Raw genomic sequence first — 22,193 nt, forward strand, 5'->3', positions numbered from 1 at the left:
TAACAGTATTGTAAAATATATGCCCCGACTATATATAAAAATATAAGAATGAGAAAGTTAATATGATCACTCTGATAATTGGAAGAAGGTTGGGCTGGAGAGTAACAACGTAAGTTGTGGTAGGAAATAAAAACAAATTCCACTCCGTATACAACAATTATATAAACAGTTATACTCTAATGTTGATCCTCAATTATACTCAAAGTCCAACAAAAAATTACACTTACATCTCCTAAGTAAACCCTTATTTTTTACTCTTCGTCTTTTATTAATACTTTTTTGTAGAGATTACCATGCAAAAAAAGTCATTTTCCTTTCTATGATTTGTTTTTGTACACTTTTAATTAGATATTACTACTAAATATCTATGTAATATGTAAAAATTATCTAAACTCTCGTGAGTATAAATCAAAATAGATTTAACAGACGATTTTTCTGCTGACAGCTTACTGGTTACGAGGAGAGGATTTCAACAATTTTCACATCCATAGCGATAATGATAAAAGTAAAAAAACATAATAATTGAGAATACCTTTATTTTATCTTGCACCCTTTCCTTCGAAAAGAAAAAAAGGACCTAAATCAGTTGATAGTTACCCAAATTCTTCACACCTATTTGATTACTATGCAATAGGTATTCTGAATTACTCTTATCTTAAAAAGAACTAATTATAATTCTACTAATCAAAGTTCAGAACACTCCTTACGAGAAAAGTTGGGGAAACATCGACAATTGACAAACAAATAAAGTTAAAGTTCTTATTTAGTGAGGAAACGCCGTGAAGGACAAGTCTAGCAAACGATACTGAGTGCTCCATTAAAATCTGAATACATTTAATTTTAAACTTGAACAAGATATAATTTATTGATTAATCAAAGGATTTCAACAAAAATAATAATATAAATAGATGTGTGTCTGATCTATCTTAATCAGTAATGTAGCTACCCTTAGCGGCAGTGAAAGCTTCCAAGCGGTGAAGGAAGGCCTACCACCCGCTGCAGATGTAATCCTCTATCATAAGGTCCCAATCCCATATAACAGTTGCTTTAAGGGCCTCATTGTTAGGAGGAGGGACAATACACCCAATAGGCGTTGTCGAGGGGTTGGCATTAGGGCAGTAGGATGGTCAATAGTGTCTTAAAATACTTCAGAACTTGAATTAATATTTTCAAAAGAGAATTGAAAATTAAGAGGTTGTTTTCTTTCATTGATGGTGTAAAAAGTGGCCTCTTCACCACAGCTCTTTCCACCCACTTTCTTGATAGTTCCCGACATCTCTTGCATGGACCATCATTGACTTGAAGGGATTGGCCTGGAACATTTTTTTAACTCTTCCACATCCAGTTTGGTCTTTTTGACAGATCCCTTCTTCATCACCAATGTTTCGGACTTGCTGACGGCGTAGACAGTGGTCCAGAAGACGCCCAACTGCTTGGAGTGCGAGAATGGAAATTTATCCATCACGTTCAAATTTTATTTTCTGGACTTGTACGTAAGCTAGTGAGCACAAATTTGTGTTTTTTTTAACTAGTTATTTATGCTTTAATATATCGAAAATGAATTCATTTCCATCACTCAACCTTAATTAAATATCGAATAAATAAGTATTCGGATTTCAATGGACCAACCGGCATATTCATTCTTCCAAAATATATATTTAAGTTCCGGAGTATTAATTATTTTCCTGATGTTTACCGGCATCTTGTAATGTAAACACTTTTTTCCCGGGACATCGATTTAGAGATAATTTCCCGGGAAATTTGAAGCACTTGTATGTTACATATGGTGTATGAAATTGTTAGCATTATAAATTACATTTAAAATATAATGTAAAGTTTGTTGATTGGGAAGTTTTGAATTTACTTTCCAAAAAAAGTAATAAAAAGTTGCTTACACCAATTATTATTATTATATTTCTATGAGGCGGCAGAAAAACTTTTTGTTCCACAACTAAAACTTTGTTAGCAAATTCATCATAGTATTTCACTAATACCTTGACTCTTATATATAGTATTGCAAATGGTCTTTCATTGATTGCAATAATATTAATACAAGTATTTGTGCTGTAAATATGGTTTTACACCTCATAGAGCATTTTATAAAATATATAAGAACTTGATTAAATTTTTTATGGAATGACGTCCAGTGGCCATGTCAAATTAACCATATGTTTTTATTTTTATTTTGTCCTTTTAATCTGTATACATAATATATGTATGAATACAGATTTATAAAACGATTTATATATATATCACAAGCAACCACACATACACAAAAAAAAGATAGTGGCCTCTCATATAGAAAGGGAAAAATAAAGTTTTAAAAAAATGTTTCATCATTTTCATACTTTCAGATCAAAAGAATTTATATATATATATATATGTATACATATTATATTTATGAAAAAAAACTCTTTTTTAAAAATAAGAAGTTATTATCCTTTCAAAACTTAAAACATTAATAATCCACCATCTGAAGTATATTCATGCATACATATATATTTCAAAACCCTGCAATATAGAATGAAGTATCATTACTTATTTGATTAAAGATATAAGTATGTATTATATAGAATTAAAGGAAAAATAATAAAGCAGAAGCTGAAAATAAGTATGATTGCATGGTTAATGTAACATATTTAAATATTTGAAAATCCCAAGACCGTCCCATTACATAGACTGTGTTCCTTCATTCAAAGGAGGTTGAGATTTTCCCTTATTTATTTAATGATTGTCTTACAGTTACTCTGAACCCTTTCGTATCGATGTTTCACTCGTGTTCAATATTTTGAATAATTCGTCATTGCATTATTTTTCATGACTTTTAAGATATTTTTAAAGTATTAGAAATAGTAATAGTAGATCACTATACAGGGCGAATTTTTACAATTTAGAATTTTCAAGACCAGGACATTACCCTTTTTATTTCCTAAATTTATAGAGGTATTTACAAATACATCTATATACAAACTTAGGGACCCTCCATAAACTAATCATTTAATCCAACCACCCTCACCCTCAACCACGCCCTCCAACCTGGTGTGGAACCTGCTGCATGCCTTGATCAGGTGATCTTTATTTATATTGTTCACAGCCTCAATAATGGAGGCTCTCAGAGAAGCCAAATGTTATGAGCAGGCTTGTTGGACTCCCTCTCCAAGACGCCCCACACAAAATAGTCCAAAGGATTGTAGTCCTGGGAGCTAAGGGGCTACATTTCCTTAGACCAGAGCATCTCCAAATTATCCGAAAGCCAATTTTGTACGGAGATTGATCTGCCTTCTTCCTTGCTGGTGTTCTCATCCCTCGAGACTCCTTGAACTCCTTTACGACTTTGTACACGGTGGCAGAGGACAACTATAAAAAGTCGATAATCTCTTTGGGTGCACGGCCTGCACGGAGGGCAACAATGATCGCTGCAAGACAGTCGTACTCGGAGGACATTTTCAACGCTTTGTATGCAGAATTAATACAAAATTGTCTGTTGAATCTGATAAACTAGTTTTTAAAGCTGCCCAACTAAGGGTTCCCAAGACAAGCTGGTTTAAAAAAATCTTAATTGTAAAACCGCACCCTGTAATTAAAAAAATATAACATTTTGTTATAGAACTTTATGTTTGAACTATTTATGTTTTCAATCTATGTCCTTTTTTGGGATCTGATAAAATGGCATTCTAGGGATAGTTTAAATTTTTTAAAGCCGTTTAGTTGTTTGTGTTAGATAAGGAATAATGGTTGAAAATTTCAAATTGAAAAAAATAAAAAATGCAAAAGCTATAACAGTTTAAAATCATTTGGAAACTGGTGCCCTTTTGTGTTTAAAAGGTATATTTTTCTCTTTTTTATAAGATTTAAAAATTTGATCAGGATCAGGATCTTTTTTTTTGTTTGTTCTTTTAGAATTTAAAGTATTCATATTAAAGTACACTTTATTAGTGGACATATAAGTAAGGATAACATCTACAAACATCAAAGAAAGTCCAACAATTATACATATATTTGTTATTTAATATATCATTGAATGTAGAGTTGCTCATAAACTAGATAATGGAAAGAAAACATACATCAATTTATTTTTATTACTTTAATAGAAATTGTAGATTGTTTCATAATAAGCGAATACTACCGAAACCTTACTCACCCGGATCGGCTCATCGAAACATGGACAATGCAACAAATTAGTTACATCACGTTCATGTTAAAAAATGAAAGTTAAGGTAGTTACAACAACAAACGGCTAAAAAAAAGGGGCAAATATATACAATGGTTTTTTTATTTTAATGGCTAGATGGTTCTTAAGTTTAATCAATTTTACATTTTAAAGACTTGTTCACTTAAGTAAGCTAAACTTTCATAAAAAAACAGATGTTTCACACAATTCAGTTAAACAGTATCAACTCACTAAATATTCAAATTATATCTCGAGGTTACATAATGAAATATCCTAATTTCTTTAATGGAACATTGTTATAGATTGGATGAAGCAAGAGTTGATGTTGTTAGAAATACTCAGGAGTGCAACTTTGTTTGATTAATACAGATATAAATGATAATGTACTTTTCAAAAAAAAAAGTTTTTATTTTTTATTTTAAACTTTTACAAATGATACATTGTTTTTTCCTCAATGAATAACAATAAAGAAAGATATGAAAATTGGTGGGATCCCAGTGAGGGACAATAAAACTTCATAGTGCTGTATGGGAAAATGCAAAAACAGAAACCAAAATTAACATGATAACCATGTCATTTTAAAAGAATGTCGTAGTAGCTTCACTGCAACGATGTTTTATAAAATTATTTGCAATTTGTTATTAGAGCAAAGAAAATAAGGAGAAATCCCACTCCGTATAATGTAAACACATGGGAGAAAGACTTCGATGTCGATTCACTTATACTAACATACTTTCAATGTTACTCTTTGCCATTTTTAAGCCAGTGTACTTAATACTTCGATGTTCTTTCCTCAAAATTAAAGAATAACAATAATTCGTTGCGAAATAAAAGAACACTGCTCAGTTTGTAATTAGAAAAAATCTTGCATGTATAAGGTCATAGTTTCAACAACTTTACATATATTTTCTTACAAAACTAGTGTAGTTTTGGGAGACGAAACATCTTCTACTAATTATACCTTTGGTGCTCGTTTTCTCTTGATCCCATTTGCATTTTTAAAATAAATAGTAATGATTAATAAATTTAAGTACAAATATTTTGCAGATTACAAATATAAGTTTCTAAAGCCCCCTAAAATTTTTAGCTTATATATTTGTTTTACAAATTGCATACAAAAAAAAAATGTAGAGTTTAAAATAATTTATGACTGTAGGTTGTAGGGTTTTACAATTTCTGTGAAATTTTTGTAGAAAGGGATACCGGAAAATATTATTTACAAAATTTGGGATCCCATTTTTAAATAATATATTTTGTAGAATTTAAGTATTTATTTTTATTTTTTGAGAAGAAATTATTAACTTTAAACCACATGTTGTGTAGAAGTTGCAATTTTGTGCAAGTTGTAACCTGTATAAACGAACTGTACAAGTTACAACTTTTTCGTCTAAAAATGGACTATTAAATTACAATATAGGTATTTAAAATGACATAATAACTATGCCATTTTAACAAATCAAAATTAAAATTAATGCATGGTAATTAGAACAAACTATATTGTAATTAAATAATGCATTTTTAGAATAAAAAATTGTAACTTGTAAGCTATAATCAATACTCTATCAATGTCAGAGTACGCCAAGAAGAAGAAAGGGTATCTGTCTACTGTGTGCAAGGCTATCCGAAAGGCTGGAGGAAGGTCGCTTAGAAGAATTAAGAGATCATTCCTATCCCAACGTCAAAAAGAACTCTGTCTTCAGTCATGACATGTCATGTCATGTCAAAAGCTCTTGAATTATTGGAACCATAACAGCAACCGGTAATTTTTTTTTCAACAATAAAAATACCTTTACCGTTTACCCCGTCTACTACAAGCAAATGATCGAGTGGTATACATTGGCAAGACATACAATATCATCAGTATAGTTACCAAGACCAAATATCCGGCCTCTTTGATGACGTTGGAGGTTGTTGCATCAACTGGAAAATAAATGCCTCCAATTTGGCTTCCTGTTGGATATCGGTTACCCATGGCAGACTACTGGATATAGTTGAAGAAAAATATGGTCCCATGGATCACCAAGACTATGAAGATGTCCGACTTAGCCTCGTACGTATTTCTGCAGGACGGTGATCCAGACAATACTGCTAATATTGTACAAGAGTGGATGGGTATCAACATCAACTTCTGTTCCAAGAAACTTTGGCCCCCTCAGAGCCCAGATTTGAATCCACTGGATTACTCCATTTGTTGGCAAATTGAGAAGAAAGCCTGCAATGTGCGCCACCAGAATATTGATGCCCTGAAGACCTCCATAAACCAGCAGTGGAGGATTATGAAAAAGGACTACGTTGTCAAGGAGTTCCGGAGGCGGTCGGACACTGTCATTGAGGCTGATTCATAATTAATGTGCATTGTTATAGAAAAAATATTAAGAAATACATATGTAAAGAGGCTAATGTAAAATAAAGATTTGATTTCAAAAACTTGTATAATAATTTTTCAGAACCCTTTCTCATTCTACAAAGCAATTAGTGATGTGTTTCCTAATTTTACGGGGAGACATAAATAAATTATAACAATGAAGAATATTGGTTTTCGTATTGTTATACTTTGCATGCTGAGCCACATTATTTATATCCAGAACAACTCTCTGGAAAAATACGGATAAAGTTGATAAGCAATTAGGATTGTAGCATTTTAGGACTTGTTTACAAAAACAGAGGGAGTTCCTAAAAATGAAACAAAGTCTTAGGTTTTTTGTTATTGTTGATTTATTGACATCATGATCAATATCAAAAATGTCGATATTGTAGAACTCACGTACATTATATTTGTATTGAGTTAAATATATAGCAACAACAATAATGGAAGCAAACTGTGTTGACAAGGCATTAACTAAAAAGAAAGTTACATGTACTTACAGATATAAATTTTATTAGTTAAATTCATTGTATATGTTTGAATTTTTGAATTTATAAATTTACGTAAGTACAATGGCCCAAAAAAGTATAAGTGTGTAGATAAAGGAAAAAAGTAGAGAAAAATAACAGTTAGGGTGCGTTAACATGAAAACATTCTTGAACGAAAATTATGAAAATGAGAAAACCCAATTCATTTTTATACTTCATATATATGTACATTAGGCAAGTTTGATTTTAAACTATTTTCAAAATTATATTATGACTAATTTGGAAAAGTTGGGGTTTAGTATGGAAATAAGTTATGCAAAATTTCATTTAACAAAGATGTGTACTTTAGGTAGTACATATATTTCCATCTTTTGAAAGGAGACAAAAGTTATTTATTTCTTTAATAAATATTAACATATAGTATAAATCCTTATTTTACATAAATTTATGATAATAGACATTCTTTTAACCTATTAAAAAGAAAAAAAAAAGTTTATTTGTAAAGCTAACCTAAAACACAAAAAAATAACCTTAAAAAAATTGATCTTTCTTTCCTTAAAATGTAAAAAAATATGATGCGCACTATAGGCGGATCATCAAATATTCCTATATTTTTGTCTTTTTTTGTTCAATAAGTCAATTTTTGAAAAGAAATAAAAAAAATATATAAATTACCTTTAGGTTAGAAAAATGTATATTTTTTCATAATTTAATCAAGATGTGCAACCTAAAGAGGACCTTGTAGAACAATTCAATTTTGCATAGGAAATTTCCATACCTTAAGACAACTTTTCCGCTTACTTGTAATCGAAATTCGAAACAAGTTGATAACCAAAATGTAAAAGATCTACATTGACACCAATATGGTCTTAAGTTTTTGATTCTTTTATTGTGACGGTCAATTTTGACTACTTTAAATGTAATTTGCAACACACTCAAAGAGTTAGTTAAAATAATAGTTTGATAGAAATGGAGAAATATTTGTCGAAGAATACAAATATAATTTTTGAGAAAAATCATTCTAGTTTGCTTGTGTGTTTATGGACCAAATATATGATGAGGCAACATAAAAGCAAACTTTAATTATTACTAGTTGAGTGAATTTTGGCTTTCTATTTAAATTAATAGGATGAATTAAAATACCAAAAAATTTTAGTTATTGTTTCGAAGCCTTTGTTTGAATAATAAGACTTATATTGGCTCTGATATGTCATATTTCAAATAAAATCTATGAATATCTTTTTTTTTTTTGACAATCAATTATTTTAGGTGCCTTCAAAGGGTTACTAAGAGTAGTTGACGATGGATGAGTGGTCTAAGAGTACAAATGTTATCCACACTCGATTTTGAGAAAAAAAGTTCTAGTTTTCTTTCTGTAGTTTTGAATTACACTACAATTGTTGTCTTAGAAAGACTACAAAATGAAACATGGCTGTGTTTTTAATTCATTCTATAATAGGTCGTTGCAGTTTTAATATCCTGTCAAAAATATAAACGTAATCCACACTCATTTTTGAGAAAGCCCATTCGAGCTGTAGTTTTCAAATTAGAAAAGGAAAAACAGTCGATGCTAATATTTTTCGTTATGTTCGTAATGTTCATTCGTTAATAGACTACAGTAGTGTAAACACCTCACTTTGAATGATGAATTACTGTCTTTTTGGTTGTATTTCTAAATTTATATTATTATTAAATAATAATGTAAATATTTAAAAAAAAAAAAAAAATTTACAATAATTTCCTTGTACTAACACCATTTTAGATATTTAATGTTCTTCGCTTTACCTAGTCGAGTAATTCAGTTTCGCTCTTCTAAATTACAGGCAGTTGATGCTAGCAAGTGCCTTCATTCAGTAGTATCATCAATCTTGCTCCCGACGAAGTGCCCATAACTATAGATGTAGATCAAACCAAGTGTTTGAGTATGAGTTTTTGAAGGGCACAATATGTTTTTGTTTTTTTTTAATGGAAGAAACAAATACCTAAGTCTAGTTTATAGGAAAAAGCAGGAGAGTTGAAATATAAGATCTGAGACGCAAACAAGTAAGAATATCAAATAATACTTAGCAAACCCACAAACAAAAAAATAAGAAAACCTTTTTCTTCTTCTTTGAAGACAAAAGTTTTTTTTATTGTTATTGTAAAGTTTTTTTTTGCTATATTTTTTACTGTTTGAACCCCTATTCCATGGAGTCTGGGTTGATTATTATTTTGTAAAATTCTTCAAAGTAAGAAGCAGTATTTAAAAAAAAACACAATCCAAGAAATTGAAAGCGAGCACTGAAATCAACCAGTAGAGATTGAATTGGACTATGTATTCGAGCGTAGAAAAAGGGATCTTAAAGCAAAATTTATTTGTTCATTTTATGTACATTAAAAGTTAATATTAATACTAAATATCTTATAAACATGAATACAGCAAATATGTAGAAACTAGAGTTTTTTATTTACAGAGAAATTGCCTTTTTTGGGTAATTGCAATTATTTGATAACTACAATAAAATTTATGTACTTTCTTTAATTTTTATTTATTAATTTTTTTTAAATCTGTATTTACACAGTAAATAATTTATAAAATCCAGAATTCTCTAAATTATTTTGATGAAGATGCATTTATAAAAATGTATGTAAACATTATAGTAAAAAATTTCTTTACCAGATTAAGACTTACAAATATAAAATGTTCATATATTTAATCTAATAACATTATCATATAAGATCTATAAAGTAAAAAAATTTAACATTAAGAACAAATTTGTTTTTAAATATAAACCTTAAAATGAATTATAAATCTCTTATAGAACTTGAATTCACACATCTGATACAAATGAAAATTTATAGAAATTCATATATTAAGAGGAATAATATATTACGGTAGTCTGAAGTATTTTTAAGAAGAAAGTCTTTGAAAAAAAATAATGTCTCCTTTCCCAAAAACTTTTAATGAATAATGAGACAAACATTGTTTTAAAACTAAAAAATCTGTAATATTCTGTAACAGGACACGCTAATTTATCCATACACATCCTTCGAAAGATATCAATCACTCTATGTTATACACTTTTGACACATTCAAAGAAGAAAAACAACGATCCTGACACAACTTTTTCCAAGATGTTGTCGAACAATTACGTATTCTATGGGGATAGTATATTTGTATTAAATTTGATAATACTCTCAGAAAGATTTTACTATTAGTGATGTTTGTGTTGTTAAATATCTACGGCAGGATAGTACTAAGATATATTAGCAAAATGTATAAATTAAAACAAAATAATAAAAAATAAGCTATCCGTGGCTCTATTTCGAATATATTTTCCATCACTTTCAATGGCATTAAAAACAATTATTTCACAGACCAATGTGTGGCCTTTCAATTTTTTTCAAATAGAAGGGGAATCAAACACCGTAATGTATTCACCGACTGTTTTTAGCTGTTAATATGGTTGGTTTTATTCTTAATATAATGAGTACCTGAGTTTAATTTTGTGTAATTATATTTTCGGGACTGTATTGTTTGCTTAATTTTTTGTTGATTATTTCATTGTTGGGAATAATAAGGATGAAATATTTGAGCTATCTCCAAGTAAAAGAGAAAAATGCTTGAAGAAAGGCATATCAACTTACAGGCAATCAAGCTCTATCTAAGAAAAATATACATATTTAATTATAGGTGATAATAAATTCAATAATAAAGATTTACATTTCTATGATCTATAAAAAGTATTATCTTAAATTATAACACCCATCACAACATAAAATGCTCAATTTAATCATATTTGCATTCCCAGAAACTTAAATTAACACCAGATTTTTAATAAAATATCTTAATTGAAATTATTTGTCCTTAATTATATAATTATTTTTATATATATAGTATGTGTGATGTACAGAAATATGTAATATATGTCTTGTAAAAAAACCCAGAAAATTAAGGTGACTGACAATTTGTTTAGGTTTCATGGCATTTTATGCCTTTCGCTTCAAGCAGCCTTGATTGGAAATAAGTAAAGCACAAATCCAACTCATTAATGATATAGACAGGAATGAATCCAATGTCGATTTTCAATTATAATACACCAAATTTTCCGAAAAAACTCCAAATTTCGTGTATTTATTTAGAAATTCATCTTTTAATCATCAAATATAGCCCTTTGAGGACGTAAAAAGGCGTTTGAGCAAAGAAATATCGCAAATTGAAGCTTTTTTTATGAATGGAGTTTTTTTCCGGAAATATGGTCTCCAATTAAAAAAAAAAGCCATTTTTGACTTAAATTTCAGGAAAAGAGCTTCAAATTGCAATATTTCTTTGCTCAAACGCCTTTATACGTCCTCAAGTGCTATATTTGATCATTAAAAGATGAATTTCAAATTAAATACACGAAATTTAGAGTTTTTCGGAAAATTTGGTCATTTTAGACTTGAATTTCATGAAAAAACTCAAATTGCGATATTTCTTTGCTCAAACGCCTTTTTACGTCCTCAAAGTGCAATTTTTCATGATTAAAAGATGTATTTATTTAGAAATTCCAACAAAGACTTACTCTTATAACTCCCGACTTATTAAATTATAATTAGATTTTCTGTCTTTGGAAAATACTGTTTAGATTATCAATTAAAATAAGACAATCCTGCATTCTAGGAGATGTTTTATACACCTTTAGTGATATTAGTATAGTTGGTTGGTATTCAATACTTACTTTGTATAATTTCTTTATAATATTGCCAATGTGATAATTAGTTCAGAACAATACCATTTCAATTAATAAACACATGTTAAAAAAACCAATACTATTAAATTGAATTAATAAAATTAATTTGTTTTTTGTATACTAGGAATCCTATATTGGTTTCGAAATCTATTCAAAAATCTAATGAATAATTTTATAGATTCACTAACGTGAAAAATTAATTGGTTTTTTTAATTAATTTATTTTTGCTTTGAAGGCTAAAAAAACTCATTATAAAGGGTACATATATTATTCCAGGTTTTATATATGATATTAAAATACAAGGTGTGTTTAAACAGTAAGGTGACTTTTCAAATTTCGCAGGCAACGGATATTTGGTATGGAAGATTTTTTTTATGTTAGTACATTCGAAAAAGAACATGTATTTATTATTTAAAGCTGTATAATATATTTAGTTTGTTTGGGAGAGGCATAATATTTATAAGTATTTTGGTTGCTCAGCGATTTTTTGTTATTGAAAAACATGGATCAAAGAAATTGTGATTAAAAAATGAAATTAAGTGCTTTAAAAACACTTGAAATGTTAACAGTGGCATACGGTGAAACTGTTTTAAGTAAAAAAAAATCTTTATACCTGGTACAAACTCTTCTAAGATGGCTGAGAAGATGCCAATGACGAGTATCGCTTTGAAGCCATGGCACGTTGAGGTTAAACTTATCCTTCAAGTTTAAATATAAATATAATCTTCATTTATATAAGAATTAAAAAAATAATTGAAATTTTCTAAATACTTTATTTTTGTTCAAGATTATTTCCATGTTGATGCACATTACATTTACAATAAAATACTTTTTCAATTTATTAACAAAACTATTAAGATATTCTTAAATATTTATTACCGCAATTATTTATTTTCCTGTCAACAAATACCTTTATAATAATTTGATATAAAGTACATATTTCTTCAAACATTTGCATTCATATAAAGCCCATCTAGTTAATGAGTGGTCACAAAACCTACACAATTAAGATGCCAAAAAAAAAAATCAGTTTTAGTGTTATTATGAGGGTTGTTTATAGTTAAAGGCGAAATTATATTCCTTATGTTTTTGAATATTTAGTTAAAGTTCAAAATCAAGAAAAGCTTTAATTCAAACTATAAAATTTTTTTTAAAGAAGTTATTTACTTATAAGATTTATAACGAAAAAACCAATAAAATTCTAATCAAATAAAGTTATATGTTTGGTTATATAAGTATATATGGGGCAATGAACTTTTAATTATTGAATAACTTCAATGATTTTTTAAAACAATAACACTATTTTTTTTAATGATGTTTTCACTGAATTTTAAACTTTAATAATTATTCAATAAAAAAATAAAATAGGAATTATTCTACAACGCTGGAATGTTTTTTATATATGCTATAATACTAAATTATTTAACCTTAATGTTTATTGTTAATATTTATATCACTTAAATCTCAATATTGCTCAAACACTTTTAGTATGTGTACAAATAAGTTAATCACTTTTTTTATCCATTTTACATAATTTTTTAAGTACATAGATGTATATGTAAAATTTTTACTCTACAAAAATTCTTCTCTAACTCTTTTTTCCTATGATTTTGACACACTAACTTTACAGTCGACGATGATATTTTACCAATGTGGTCTAAATATATTAGTCAAGGTTATTCAAGTTTGGTGATGACGTATTCTAAAGTTCCTTTAACCAAAATACCCTTGACTTTATTTATCTTTTTAAATAGGATTAAGTGACCTTTGACGTATAGCTTGAAGTCCCATTTTAAGTATATACCCAACTTCAAATCCCACAAGATCTGTGAAAGCATGAATAACATTGTTGGTCTAAATACTTTTGTATTACCATTTACCTAGACTGGAGAAAACTAATGTATCACTCCCAAATACTCTCAATGTCATGACTGATTGAAATACTTTGACCTTTGTATAAATCTAACATTTAGAATATAATCCTTTGGATTCCTGGAGTTGTACCTTGTGCTCCCCACAACCTACAGTAAATATTTCAAATAAGTAATTATACATTATCTTTTGAAGCTCAGAGATTTAAAAAAAGTTTGATATTTATTGATATTGAATAATAATTAAAGAAAATGATTAAACTCTTGAATATATATAACACATCCAAATGGTTTTATTGTAAATAAATGAAGACAAAAGAAGATTACGTTAAATCAAAAAAGTGTCTCAGCGATATTGACACCTACTGCATTATTTATAACCATAAAAAAGTGTATAAATCTTTTCTTAAAAAGCATTTGGGAGTGGTGGCTATCTCTGACATTTGATTTTTTTTTTTTGCTCCCTTTTCTTACCTTAGGAATATATGTCTAGAAAGAGTAACCCCCTGAAACTCATATACCTTATCGCTATACCAAACAGCGCTAGTATATATGTAGGATTGTAAATCCTAAGATTTTTTTAGTGAGATAGTTATGTTGTTATTGCCAACCTGAACAATATTTTTATTTATTTTCTAAAGCTGTTATCATCCTTTTTTCATTATTAAAGCAAGAACATTTATGTATAAAATATAACCATAGTTGCGTGTGCTAATGAATAGTAATGAAAATCAACTGTATTTTGTAGCTAATCCCTTTTTGTTTTTGTTTTTTTCTGAATAATTAAACTAAAAAGAAAAAATTGTTATCAATTATTGAGTTAAATTATTTTTCTAGTACATTTAAAATGGGATTGAAAATTTGCTTGTATCCATAAAAGAAGGAGTGTTACCCAAAGCATTTAATTGTAGTAGGATTAGGGATCGATATTGGAGTAGTTCTTGCCCTGTCCTTGTTTATTTCTATCTCGTCCTTCATCATAGGTGCTTGTCGCTGATATGATGAAACGTTATGGCAACTAAACTGCTTTCATCCAAACCGTTCTTCAAATTGACAGGCTTACGATTTGGATTTTCTTTTTTTTTTAACTAGCCCAAAATGCTCCCAATTAGCATCACTACTAATCAATGGCAGAGAGTAACGTTGAGGAGTTATAATTAATAGTCCTTTTTAGACTCAGAGAAAAATTGAACATCGAAAACGAAGTAATTCCTGCTTTGCCTTCGCTTATTACAAAGTGAGATTTTGGTTTATTCCCTTAATCTCACAGCTAATTTTATAAAGCGTAAAACAGTTTTTTCTCTCTTCTCTTAAACAATTTTCAAAGTTGTCAGGGTTATCAAATTTATTTTTGGTTCCTTATTATTAATAACAAAAATCCTTAAAATTTACAAACTTATAGACAATATGTAATTCAATACTACAAATGAAATGCAAACCAATTAGTATGCATTAATTAAAAATTATTCATCTTTAAAATATCCAGTTAATATTTTTCTTTTGTTTGTTAAAAATAAATATTATTAATAAAACTATTTCTATTATGATGATAAAACAAACTTTATAAATTATCATTAATACTATTTTAGATTTTATTTTTGCTACTTGAAACTCAAAACAATTTATTGAGCCATATATAATTAATTTACATAAATAAGTTTCTGGTGGGAGACTTTTTTACGAGTGAAATTTTTTTGCAAATGATGCACCCGTATGTGACTAATTCATCTTGCTATAAAAAAAACATTCATCCAGAATAAATAAAGAAGTATAACTTAGAAACAGAACGAAACTGGTGGAGAAAAAGCTTTGCTTACGTTCTAAGTTAGTGATGCATCTAAAAACTGCACTACTTTTCAGTCAAAACAAAAATTTTGATGTTGCATTAAAGTGCATTTCAGTTATCTTTACATCCGTTTCATTTTACAGGATGGAAAAAAATCCTGGTACGCTTTATAGTTGTAAACAATTATGTATGTTTATGAAAGTATCCATTACTTTCAATAAAAGGAACTATAAGTTGTAATTCAGACAAATTTAACAGTTTCGATAAGTGGGACTCTATGGTCACATTTCCGGTACCTTTTGACAATTTTTACTTTTATAGACGTAAATTTTTAGACACTGTTGAAAAAAGAAGAAAAAATACAAACATTAATTATATTCACACTAATATTCATGTTTAGATAATTTAAAAGACATATTTTCATTTACAGTTTAGTTCAGGGCGTAAAGGGTTAAATAGTAAATGAGTATTAGAGAGAATTATAGGAGTTGTGTGAGTTAAATCATCCTCACTTTGGGCAAATTTTGTCAAAATGGTAGTTTCAATTTTCTTCCGGAAAAGTTGTTTGACACAAACCGTTGTTCTATTGCTGAGACGTGGAGGTTCAAGAAATATAACTTTCTTAAAAGTGTAACTGAAAACATTGAATAAGGATTATCTATCCTAATTGAAAAGTTTTTTCCTTTTTCAGATGAATTCTTAAAAGAGAGTTCATTGCAATAGTCCATTACATCATGTTGTAAATTGTTTAAAAAAGGCTTTGAAAACTTTAAAAAAATGGTAAGGTATCAAAAGTTTTATATTTTTTTACATCTCTTCATATCTAAAAACTATTCTTCAATTTTCTTTCTAAACTTGAATGATCAATTACAAGTTGTATATATATATACTCATATATCCAGTGTATTTACATATATACACTGGATAAGTGTTTGAATGTATCTATTTTTAAACAGTTTTTAAAGTAAGGAACTACTTTCCCTCATCAAAACTATTATTAAAAAAGTTTAATTAATTGAATCAAATGGAAAATTTAATACGTTTTTCGTTATCTATTTCATTTCCTTTGTTTAAGTATCAAAATGGATCGTGCTAATAATCCTCGACTAAGTAGTAGGAGTGCGTTTCTTAGTAATGCAAGGATTCTTTCTGCAGGTCAATACACATCAGATGGGAGTCCCGTGTTGAAGAACTTCTTTCTATCCCATAGAACACAGCGGATGTTCTCTGAACGGGATTTTAAAAGTAATTATTTAAGTCCTATATATTTATTGGTTCATAATTCATTCCAAACAAAATGATTAAACTAGCTTTAGATCGTGAAGAGAAGGACGACCCTTCATCTATTGTAAGGGAATTATTTGAAAGCCTTGGTATTAGTGATGTTAAGGAACATGCAGGTCCTATCATCATTTTAAAGAATAGTTAATGCATCCTCACGATATAAGGATATGTGGATGATTCAGTGGGTAATCTCCAAAATGCAAACCATAAAATACGCAGCACAAAACCAAGAGCTCCCTTGTGGCTCCATTATTACATCTCTCAAAGAATCATAGTACGGTACTCTTTCTCTCCATCAATGGGCAACACTAATTTGCAATATGAGTCTGGACTATTGACATATAATTATATGTCAAAACAAGCTCAAGAACTTCCCTTCATAATTTGTTTGACTTATTTTGTTTAAATCTCTAGATTCGCTGAGTTTGTTGTATCCTTGTGTCGTTGATCAAATTTTAATTGAACATGCAAGTATCGTTTCTTTTTGCTTTTTATAATAGTAATTACGATGTTTCCCAGGGGGGAGTTTATTTTTTAAATGTTTGAAGTATGAGGTCCTTAGGTCCTAAAATGTTCGTTTTTGCTTATAGATTTGATTGGCGCACATTGAACTTTTACATTTTATTAGAATAAAAGTTTTTTTTTAGATATAACAACTTTTTGTGCAAAAGGACAAATTTATAATAATAAATTGCTATTAACCCTATTTCCATTTTTTTTATGAGAATACTGTAACTAGGCTTCCAAAAGAACGATGAGTGTATTTACATGAATTGTATGTAGATTTCCAACTTTTTGTCTGTTTTTTGCAGTATCTCAGCTAAACAATTCAACTTAAACATTACATAATTTGTAAGCCCCTGTACTGTCTATTTAGATAAACAATAAAGTGCAAATATGGATCATCTTGATGCACATGTTACATCTTAATGTACACCCAAAACTAACAAAGTCGAAGGAAGACAGAACTGTGTAGCAAAGAAGGGTTGAACCTTCTTTTTCTAAAGTTGTTAAATATTTTTGTTAACTCTTTTACGATTCTTCTTTATAGCTTTACGATCAAAGCCTGTTTTGGTTTTCTCTTGTTAATATTTAAACCTAAATGCTCCTCTACAGGAAGGTTAATGCACAGAAAAGGCGAGGAACGGTATTTTTTCATATTTTTCTCAAATTACAGCCTCGACAGACCAACTCACAGGCCCATCCATCCTCATAGTCTTAATCCTGGTTATCTAGCAGATCTTTGCCGTGCCCCTCATAATAGTTGTAGCAATGATGTTTCAGAATAACCTAACTTGTTCGCAATCTGAATGATATTCCTGCTGTTATGTTCAATAATTGTGACCATTTTGACATTTTCTAAGCCTGGATTGTCACACATTTTTGGGTTCATTTTTGATACATAATTGATAAGATTTTCATCAAACTCTACAAGTTTTATTATTACTAAAAAGTATGGGGGTTTGAAGGGAAAAGGCGCAAAATTCATAAATTTAAGATCCATTGTATAAAATATGTGAATAATTAATGAAATAACAATATTTACTCACTCTTTATATGTAGATACAGAATATAAATATGATTTTTTGTACATAAATATTTCAAAACCATAAGGAGGGTCCTTAAACATAAGATAAAACAACACATAAAAGTCAATGTACGAAAGAAATCATTTCTTTTATAAGCTGAAAATAATATATATATATATGTAATTGATTACATCAATTATTACGAAATACTTAGGACAAGTATAATTACATTCACTCCTTAGTTATCAAGTCACATATTGTACCCCAACATCATTTTTATTGTTATACATATATCTAATACGATTACTTGAGAATTTGTTCATCAGTTCATAGAAGTAAATCCGTGTATTATCCTTGGAAAATTTCTTTGGATGAAGTACAAAAAAGTCAACTACTTGTAATTATCTACAACTATTAAACAGGTTAAGATAATGGTCCATGCTGTGAAAGGAAGGGGAAGTTTTATGTTGGCAAATGGATGTTCCACTACATTTTTGATCATTTGTGTTTTTTCAATAAATAAAAAAATAATTTTTGTCAAGAAACGGAAATACCCGAACTTCTTCTGATTTATTTTACTTTCATTAATTAATTAAACTTTGAAGCCCACTTTGAGGACATACAATAGCTAAAATCAAGTAATAGGAGAAAGTTACTTAAAATCTTCAAAGCTTTATTTTTCATCAAAAATTTCATTACTTTTTAAGTATAAAATGTATCGGCCTCTAACAACCTTCCTGGGGTTATTGTAATCTACATATATGGATTTATTAGTTTGATAATTATCCACATTATTATTCTTAATTTTGTAAAAATTTTGATATACTTGTTTAATGGAATGAAAAAAAAAGCACACACACTCGTATATCTGCATTTTAAGGGTTTATTGCAAAACAGGAGGCAAATTTTTGATTACTAGGTTAGCAAAGATACACCCAAATATACCATGCAGCGTTCTTGACATCCTGGCCATATAAATTTTTCAACTTTTTAAAAATAAACAAGAAATCATAGCCTTTGGCATGTATTTCATACATATCATTTCGCCTGTTTGCATATTAGGAAAACTGTGACACGGTAATATGGATGTAATAAAAATTCGCTTATGGTCAATGTTCTCTCAAACACAAATTTAAGAACCATAAAGTTAAAAATCCTCATAAAGTAGACTTTTGGTATTCACTTCATAGGAATTCATGAGAAGGAAGAACGCCCATAAAGGAGTTTCCTTTTATGGGTACAAATTCTAAGGTGGCCCAATATGTGTTTTTGTATGTTGCATTTTAAATTCCTTTTCAATCAGTACGGATGCATATCAAAAGTATCTTCCCGAAAAATACTTTTACTGAAAGATACGATAAAAACCATGGAGTATATGTCAAAAATAGGAACTAATCAAACACTGGTTGCTTTTAATTGGGAAGTTTCAAAATTACTTCTTTACATAAGTATTCAAACATAGTTGCTTCTTATGTATTTTGGATTTAAGAAAATCCCCATGACACTTTTCAAACCATTGCTTAGTTTTAAACGGTATTTTTTCCTATCAATAAGCAGTATAAAATTCAAACACAAATTTATTTTTGATCCATTGTTTTAGCAATAACAAAAGTAGTGTTATCCTTAGTATAATAACTAAAATATAAAGAACATATTATCATGAAAGGTTGACAGTTGTCTTTCTAAAGTTGGTACTAACTGAAAATAGGTGTGAATAAAAAAATCAACGTAGCTCATGGAAGCGTTATTAATAATTCTTTTGAACTCAAGGTTCGTAAGATTACACCCCAATTATTCCTAGAAGAAGAAATATACTATTTATATATTTAGTATATGGACTCCACACAAGATTCCAAGGTCAGATAGAGTAAATATAGGACTATAATGTTTACTTATACTTAATCAGTGTCACTCCATCTAACCTATTGAAGGAACATAAAAAAATATAAATATATAAATTGCCGTCTATATGTGAAGCCCAGGACTTTTTAGCCCATGTCTTACAAATTTATAATATTCTATCATTTGTTAAATGTGCCATAATGACATGAAACTAACAAGGTTTAGTTATGTTCACAATAATGAATCATCACTTTTTTTTTCATTTTGATTTTTATAGAGTGTATTAATTATTTTATTAAAGATAGCTTACCTATAGACAGGATCTCCTCCCTCGTTTTTGTACCAAATGATGAGCGTTGGTGGATGATCTGAGCCGGGAAGTGACACGTTGCAGGGCAAGAGTCCCCTACCTCCCACAATTGCTAAGCTTTGTACTATTGTAGAAGTATCTGAAGAGTAAGAAAAAAGTAATTAGATTTACCACATTGTAAATATACAAGAATGGATAGGCTCATCAGCCCTTTTTGACATGAAATGTTAATACAACTTTTCGTTTAATGAAATTTCTTTCAAAAATAATAACTATAAATCACTATTTATTTTCTTATTTAAAAAAAAAAGAAAAAATATATTTTATTGAACTCGTATTAAAACAATAAATTATTTTATTTGAATATATATAAATTAGTTTTTTTCTCAAATAAAACCCAAGAAATCCTTTTATTGTTTTCAAATCCGAGTTGCATTTACTCATTAAATTTGGATGATTCATATGGAGAAATGAAAAGCAAAACTATTTATTCTTGTATAGAATTAACTATTATTATTTATTATTTACATTGGAAATATGATTATATAATAATTTGAAAATTGTCTACAAGCTTTTAAGTGAAAGATACGGACTTTTGATAGATCCAAACTAGTGTTGTATGCAAGACTAACTTAACCTTTACTAAGGATTTGAATAGCCTTGACAAGATTTTGTGGGATCATGACACAAACTTTGATGGGTAGAAATCCAAAAAAGTCTGAAATATAAAGAGCATTGTTTTGATTTAGAATGATATTTTTAATGGATAAGTTTAGTGAAATGCTAATCTCTTCCATAGTTTTGCCTTGATACAGGGTGTAGAAAAAGAACTGAGAACTACCACTAAGTAGTCATTAAAATACTTATAGTTGATTATGATGACATTGTAAATAGAAAGATTTATTTTATAATATTTTTTATTATAACAATGCACAGTAGTCATAAATCTGGGCAACATCAGTCTCAATGATATATAGAATATTAGTAGTATGGGCCGGAGCCCTATCCTGCTGAAATACGTTTCTGGCCTTGTTGGACATTACCATAGTTTTGATGATCAATGGGACCACATTTTCCTTCAACACCATGAAGTAGTCGGCTGCAGGTAACCGGTATCCAACAAGAAACAAAATTGCAGGCATTTTTTCTCAAGTTGATGCCACAACCCCCAACATCACCACTGAGTCCGGATGTTTGGTCTTGGTTACTGTCCTGATGCTGTTGTCAGCCTTGCCAAAGTATACCTCTCGATCATTTGCTTGTAGTGGACGGGGTCAACGGTAAAGTTATTTTTATACACACGGTGAGTTGACAGTAAAACGTGGATTCTCGAGCCTTGTAGCCTTCATCATCTCTGTCACAAGGTAGCATTTTGTATGAGAAAAATGACAAGTAGTCCTTCACCACCCTGTTGATGGCCAATCAGCCTCAGATAATCGTCAGGGAGGCGATATGATGGGTTCACTTTCATCTTCTTCTCCAAGCTAAACAAGAGATCTGGATCACTCTTGAAATTATGCCCACTACTTCCTGCTTTCCTAGAGATGTCTTTTTTATCATGTCCACCTTGAAAACCACACTCCTGGAGCACTTTACAATGTCCATAATCCTCGACACATTAACTACAGAATCTATGAGATCTGAGATTCACTGCCCTTTGGCTTCTTGCTCACTCATTATTACAAGATGACGAGATGTTTATAAAAGTTAGTTTATACACAAAGAATGATTGAACTATATTGTCAAATAATAATCACTAAATCACCTAACTTTATTAATGTGAAAATCAACAATAATTATGAGTCCACGCTTTTCTGCCCAACCCTATTCATTGC

General features: G+C 29.2%; 1 protein-coding gene across 1 annotated transcript in view; it reads right to left on the reverse strand.

Moving 5' to 3' along the window:
* LOC121121663 (protein turtle) overlaps positions 1-22,193 on the reverse strand; it is a 403,438-nt gene that overhangs the window by 188,363 nt on the left and 192,882 nt on the right. Inside the window, exon 3 of the mRNA XM_071889943.1 lies at positions 20,359-20,497. Coding sequence (XP_071746044.1) covers positions 20,359-20,497 — 139 coding nt within the window. The remainder of the gene's footprint in view (positions 1-20,358; positions 20,498-22,193) is intronic.

Source organism: Lepeophtheirus salmonis, chromosome 7 (genome assembly GCF_016086655.4).
Source record: "Lepeophtheirus salmonis chromosome 7, UVic_Lsal_1.4, whole genome shotgun sequence".
Classification (NCBI taxonomy): Eukaryota; Metazoa; Arthropoda; class Copepoda; order Siphonostomatoida; family Caligidae; genus Lepeophtheirus; species Lepeophtheirus salmonis.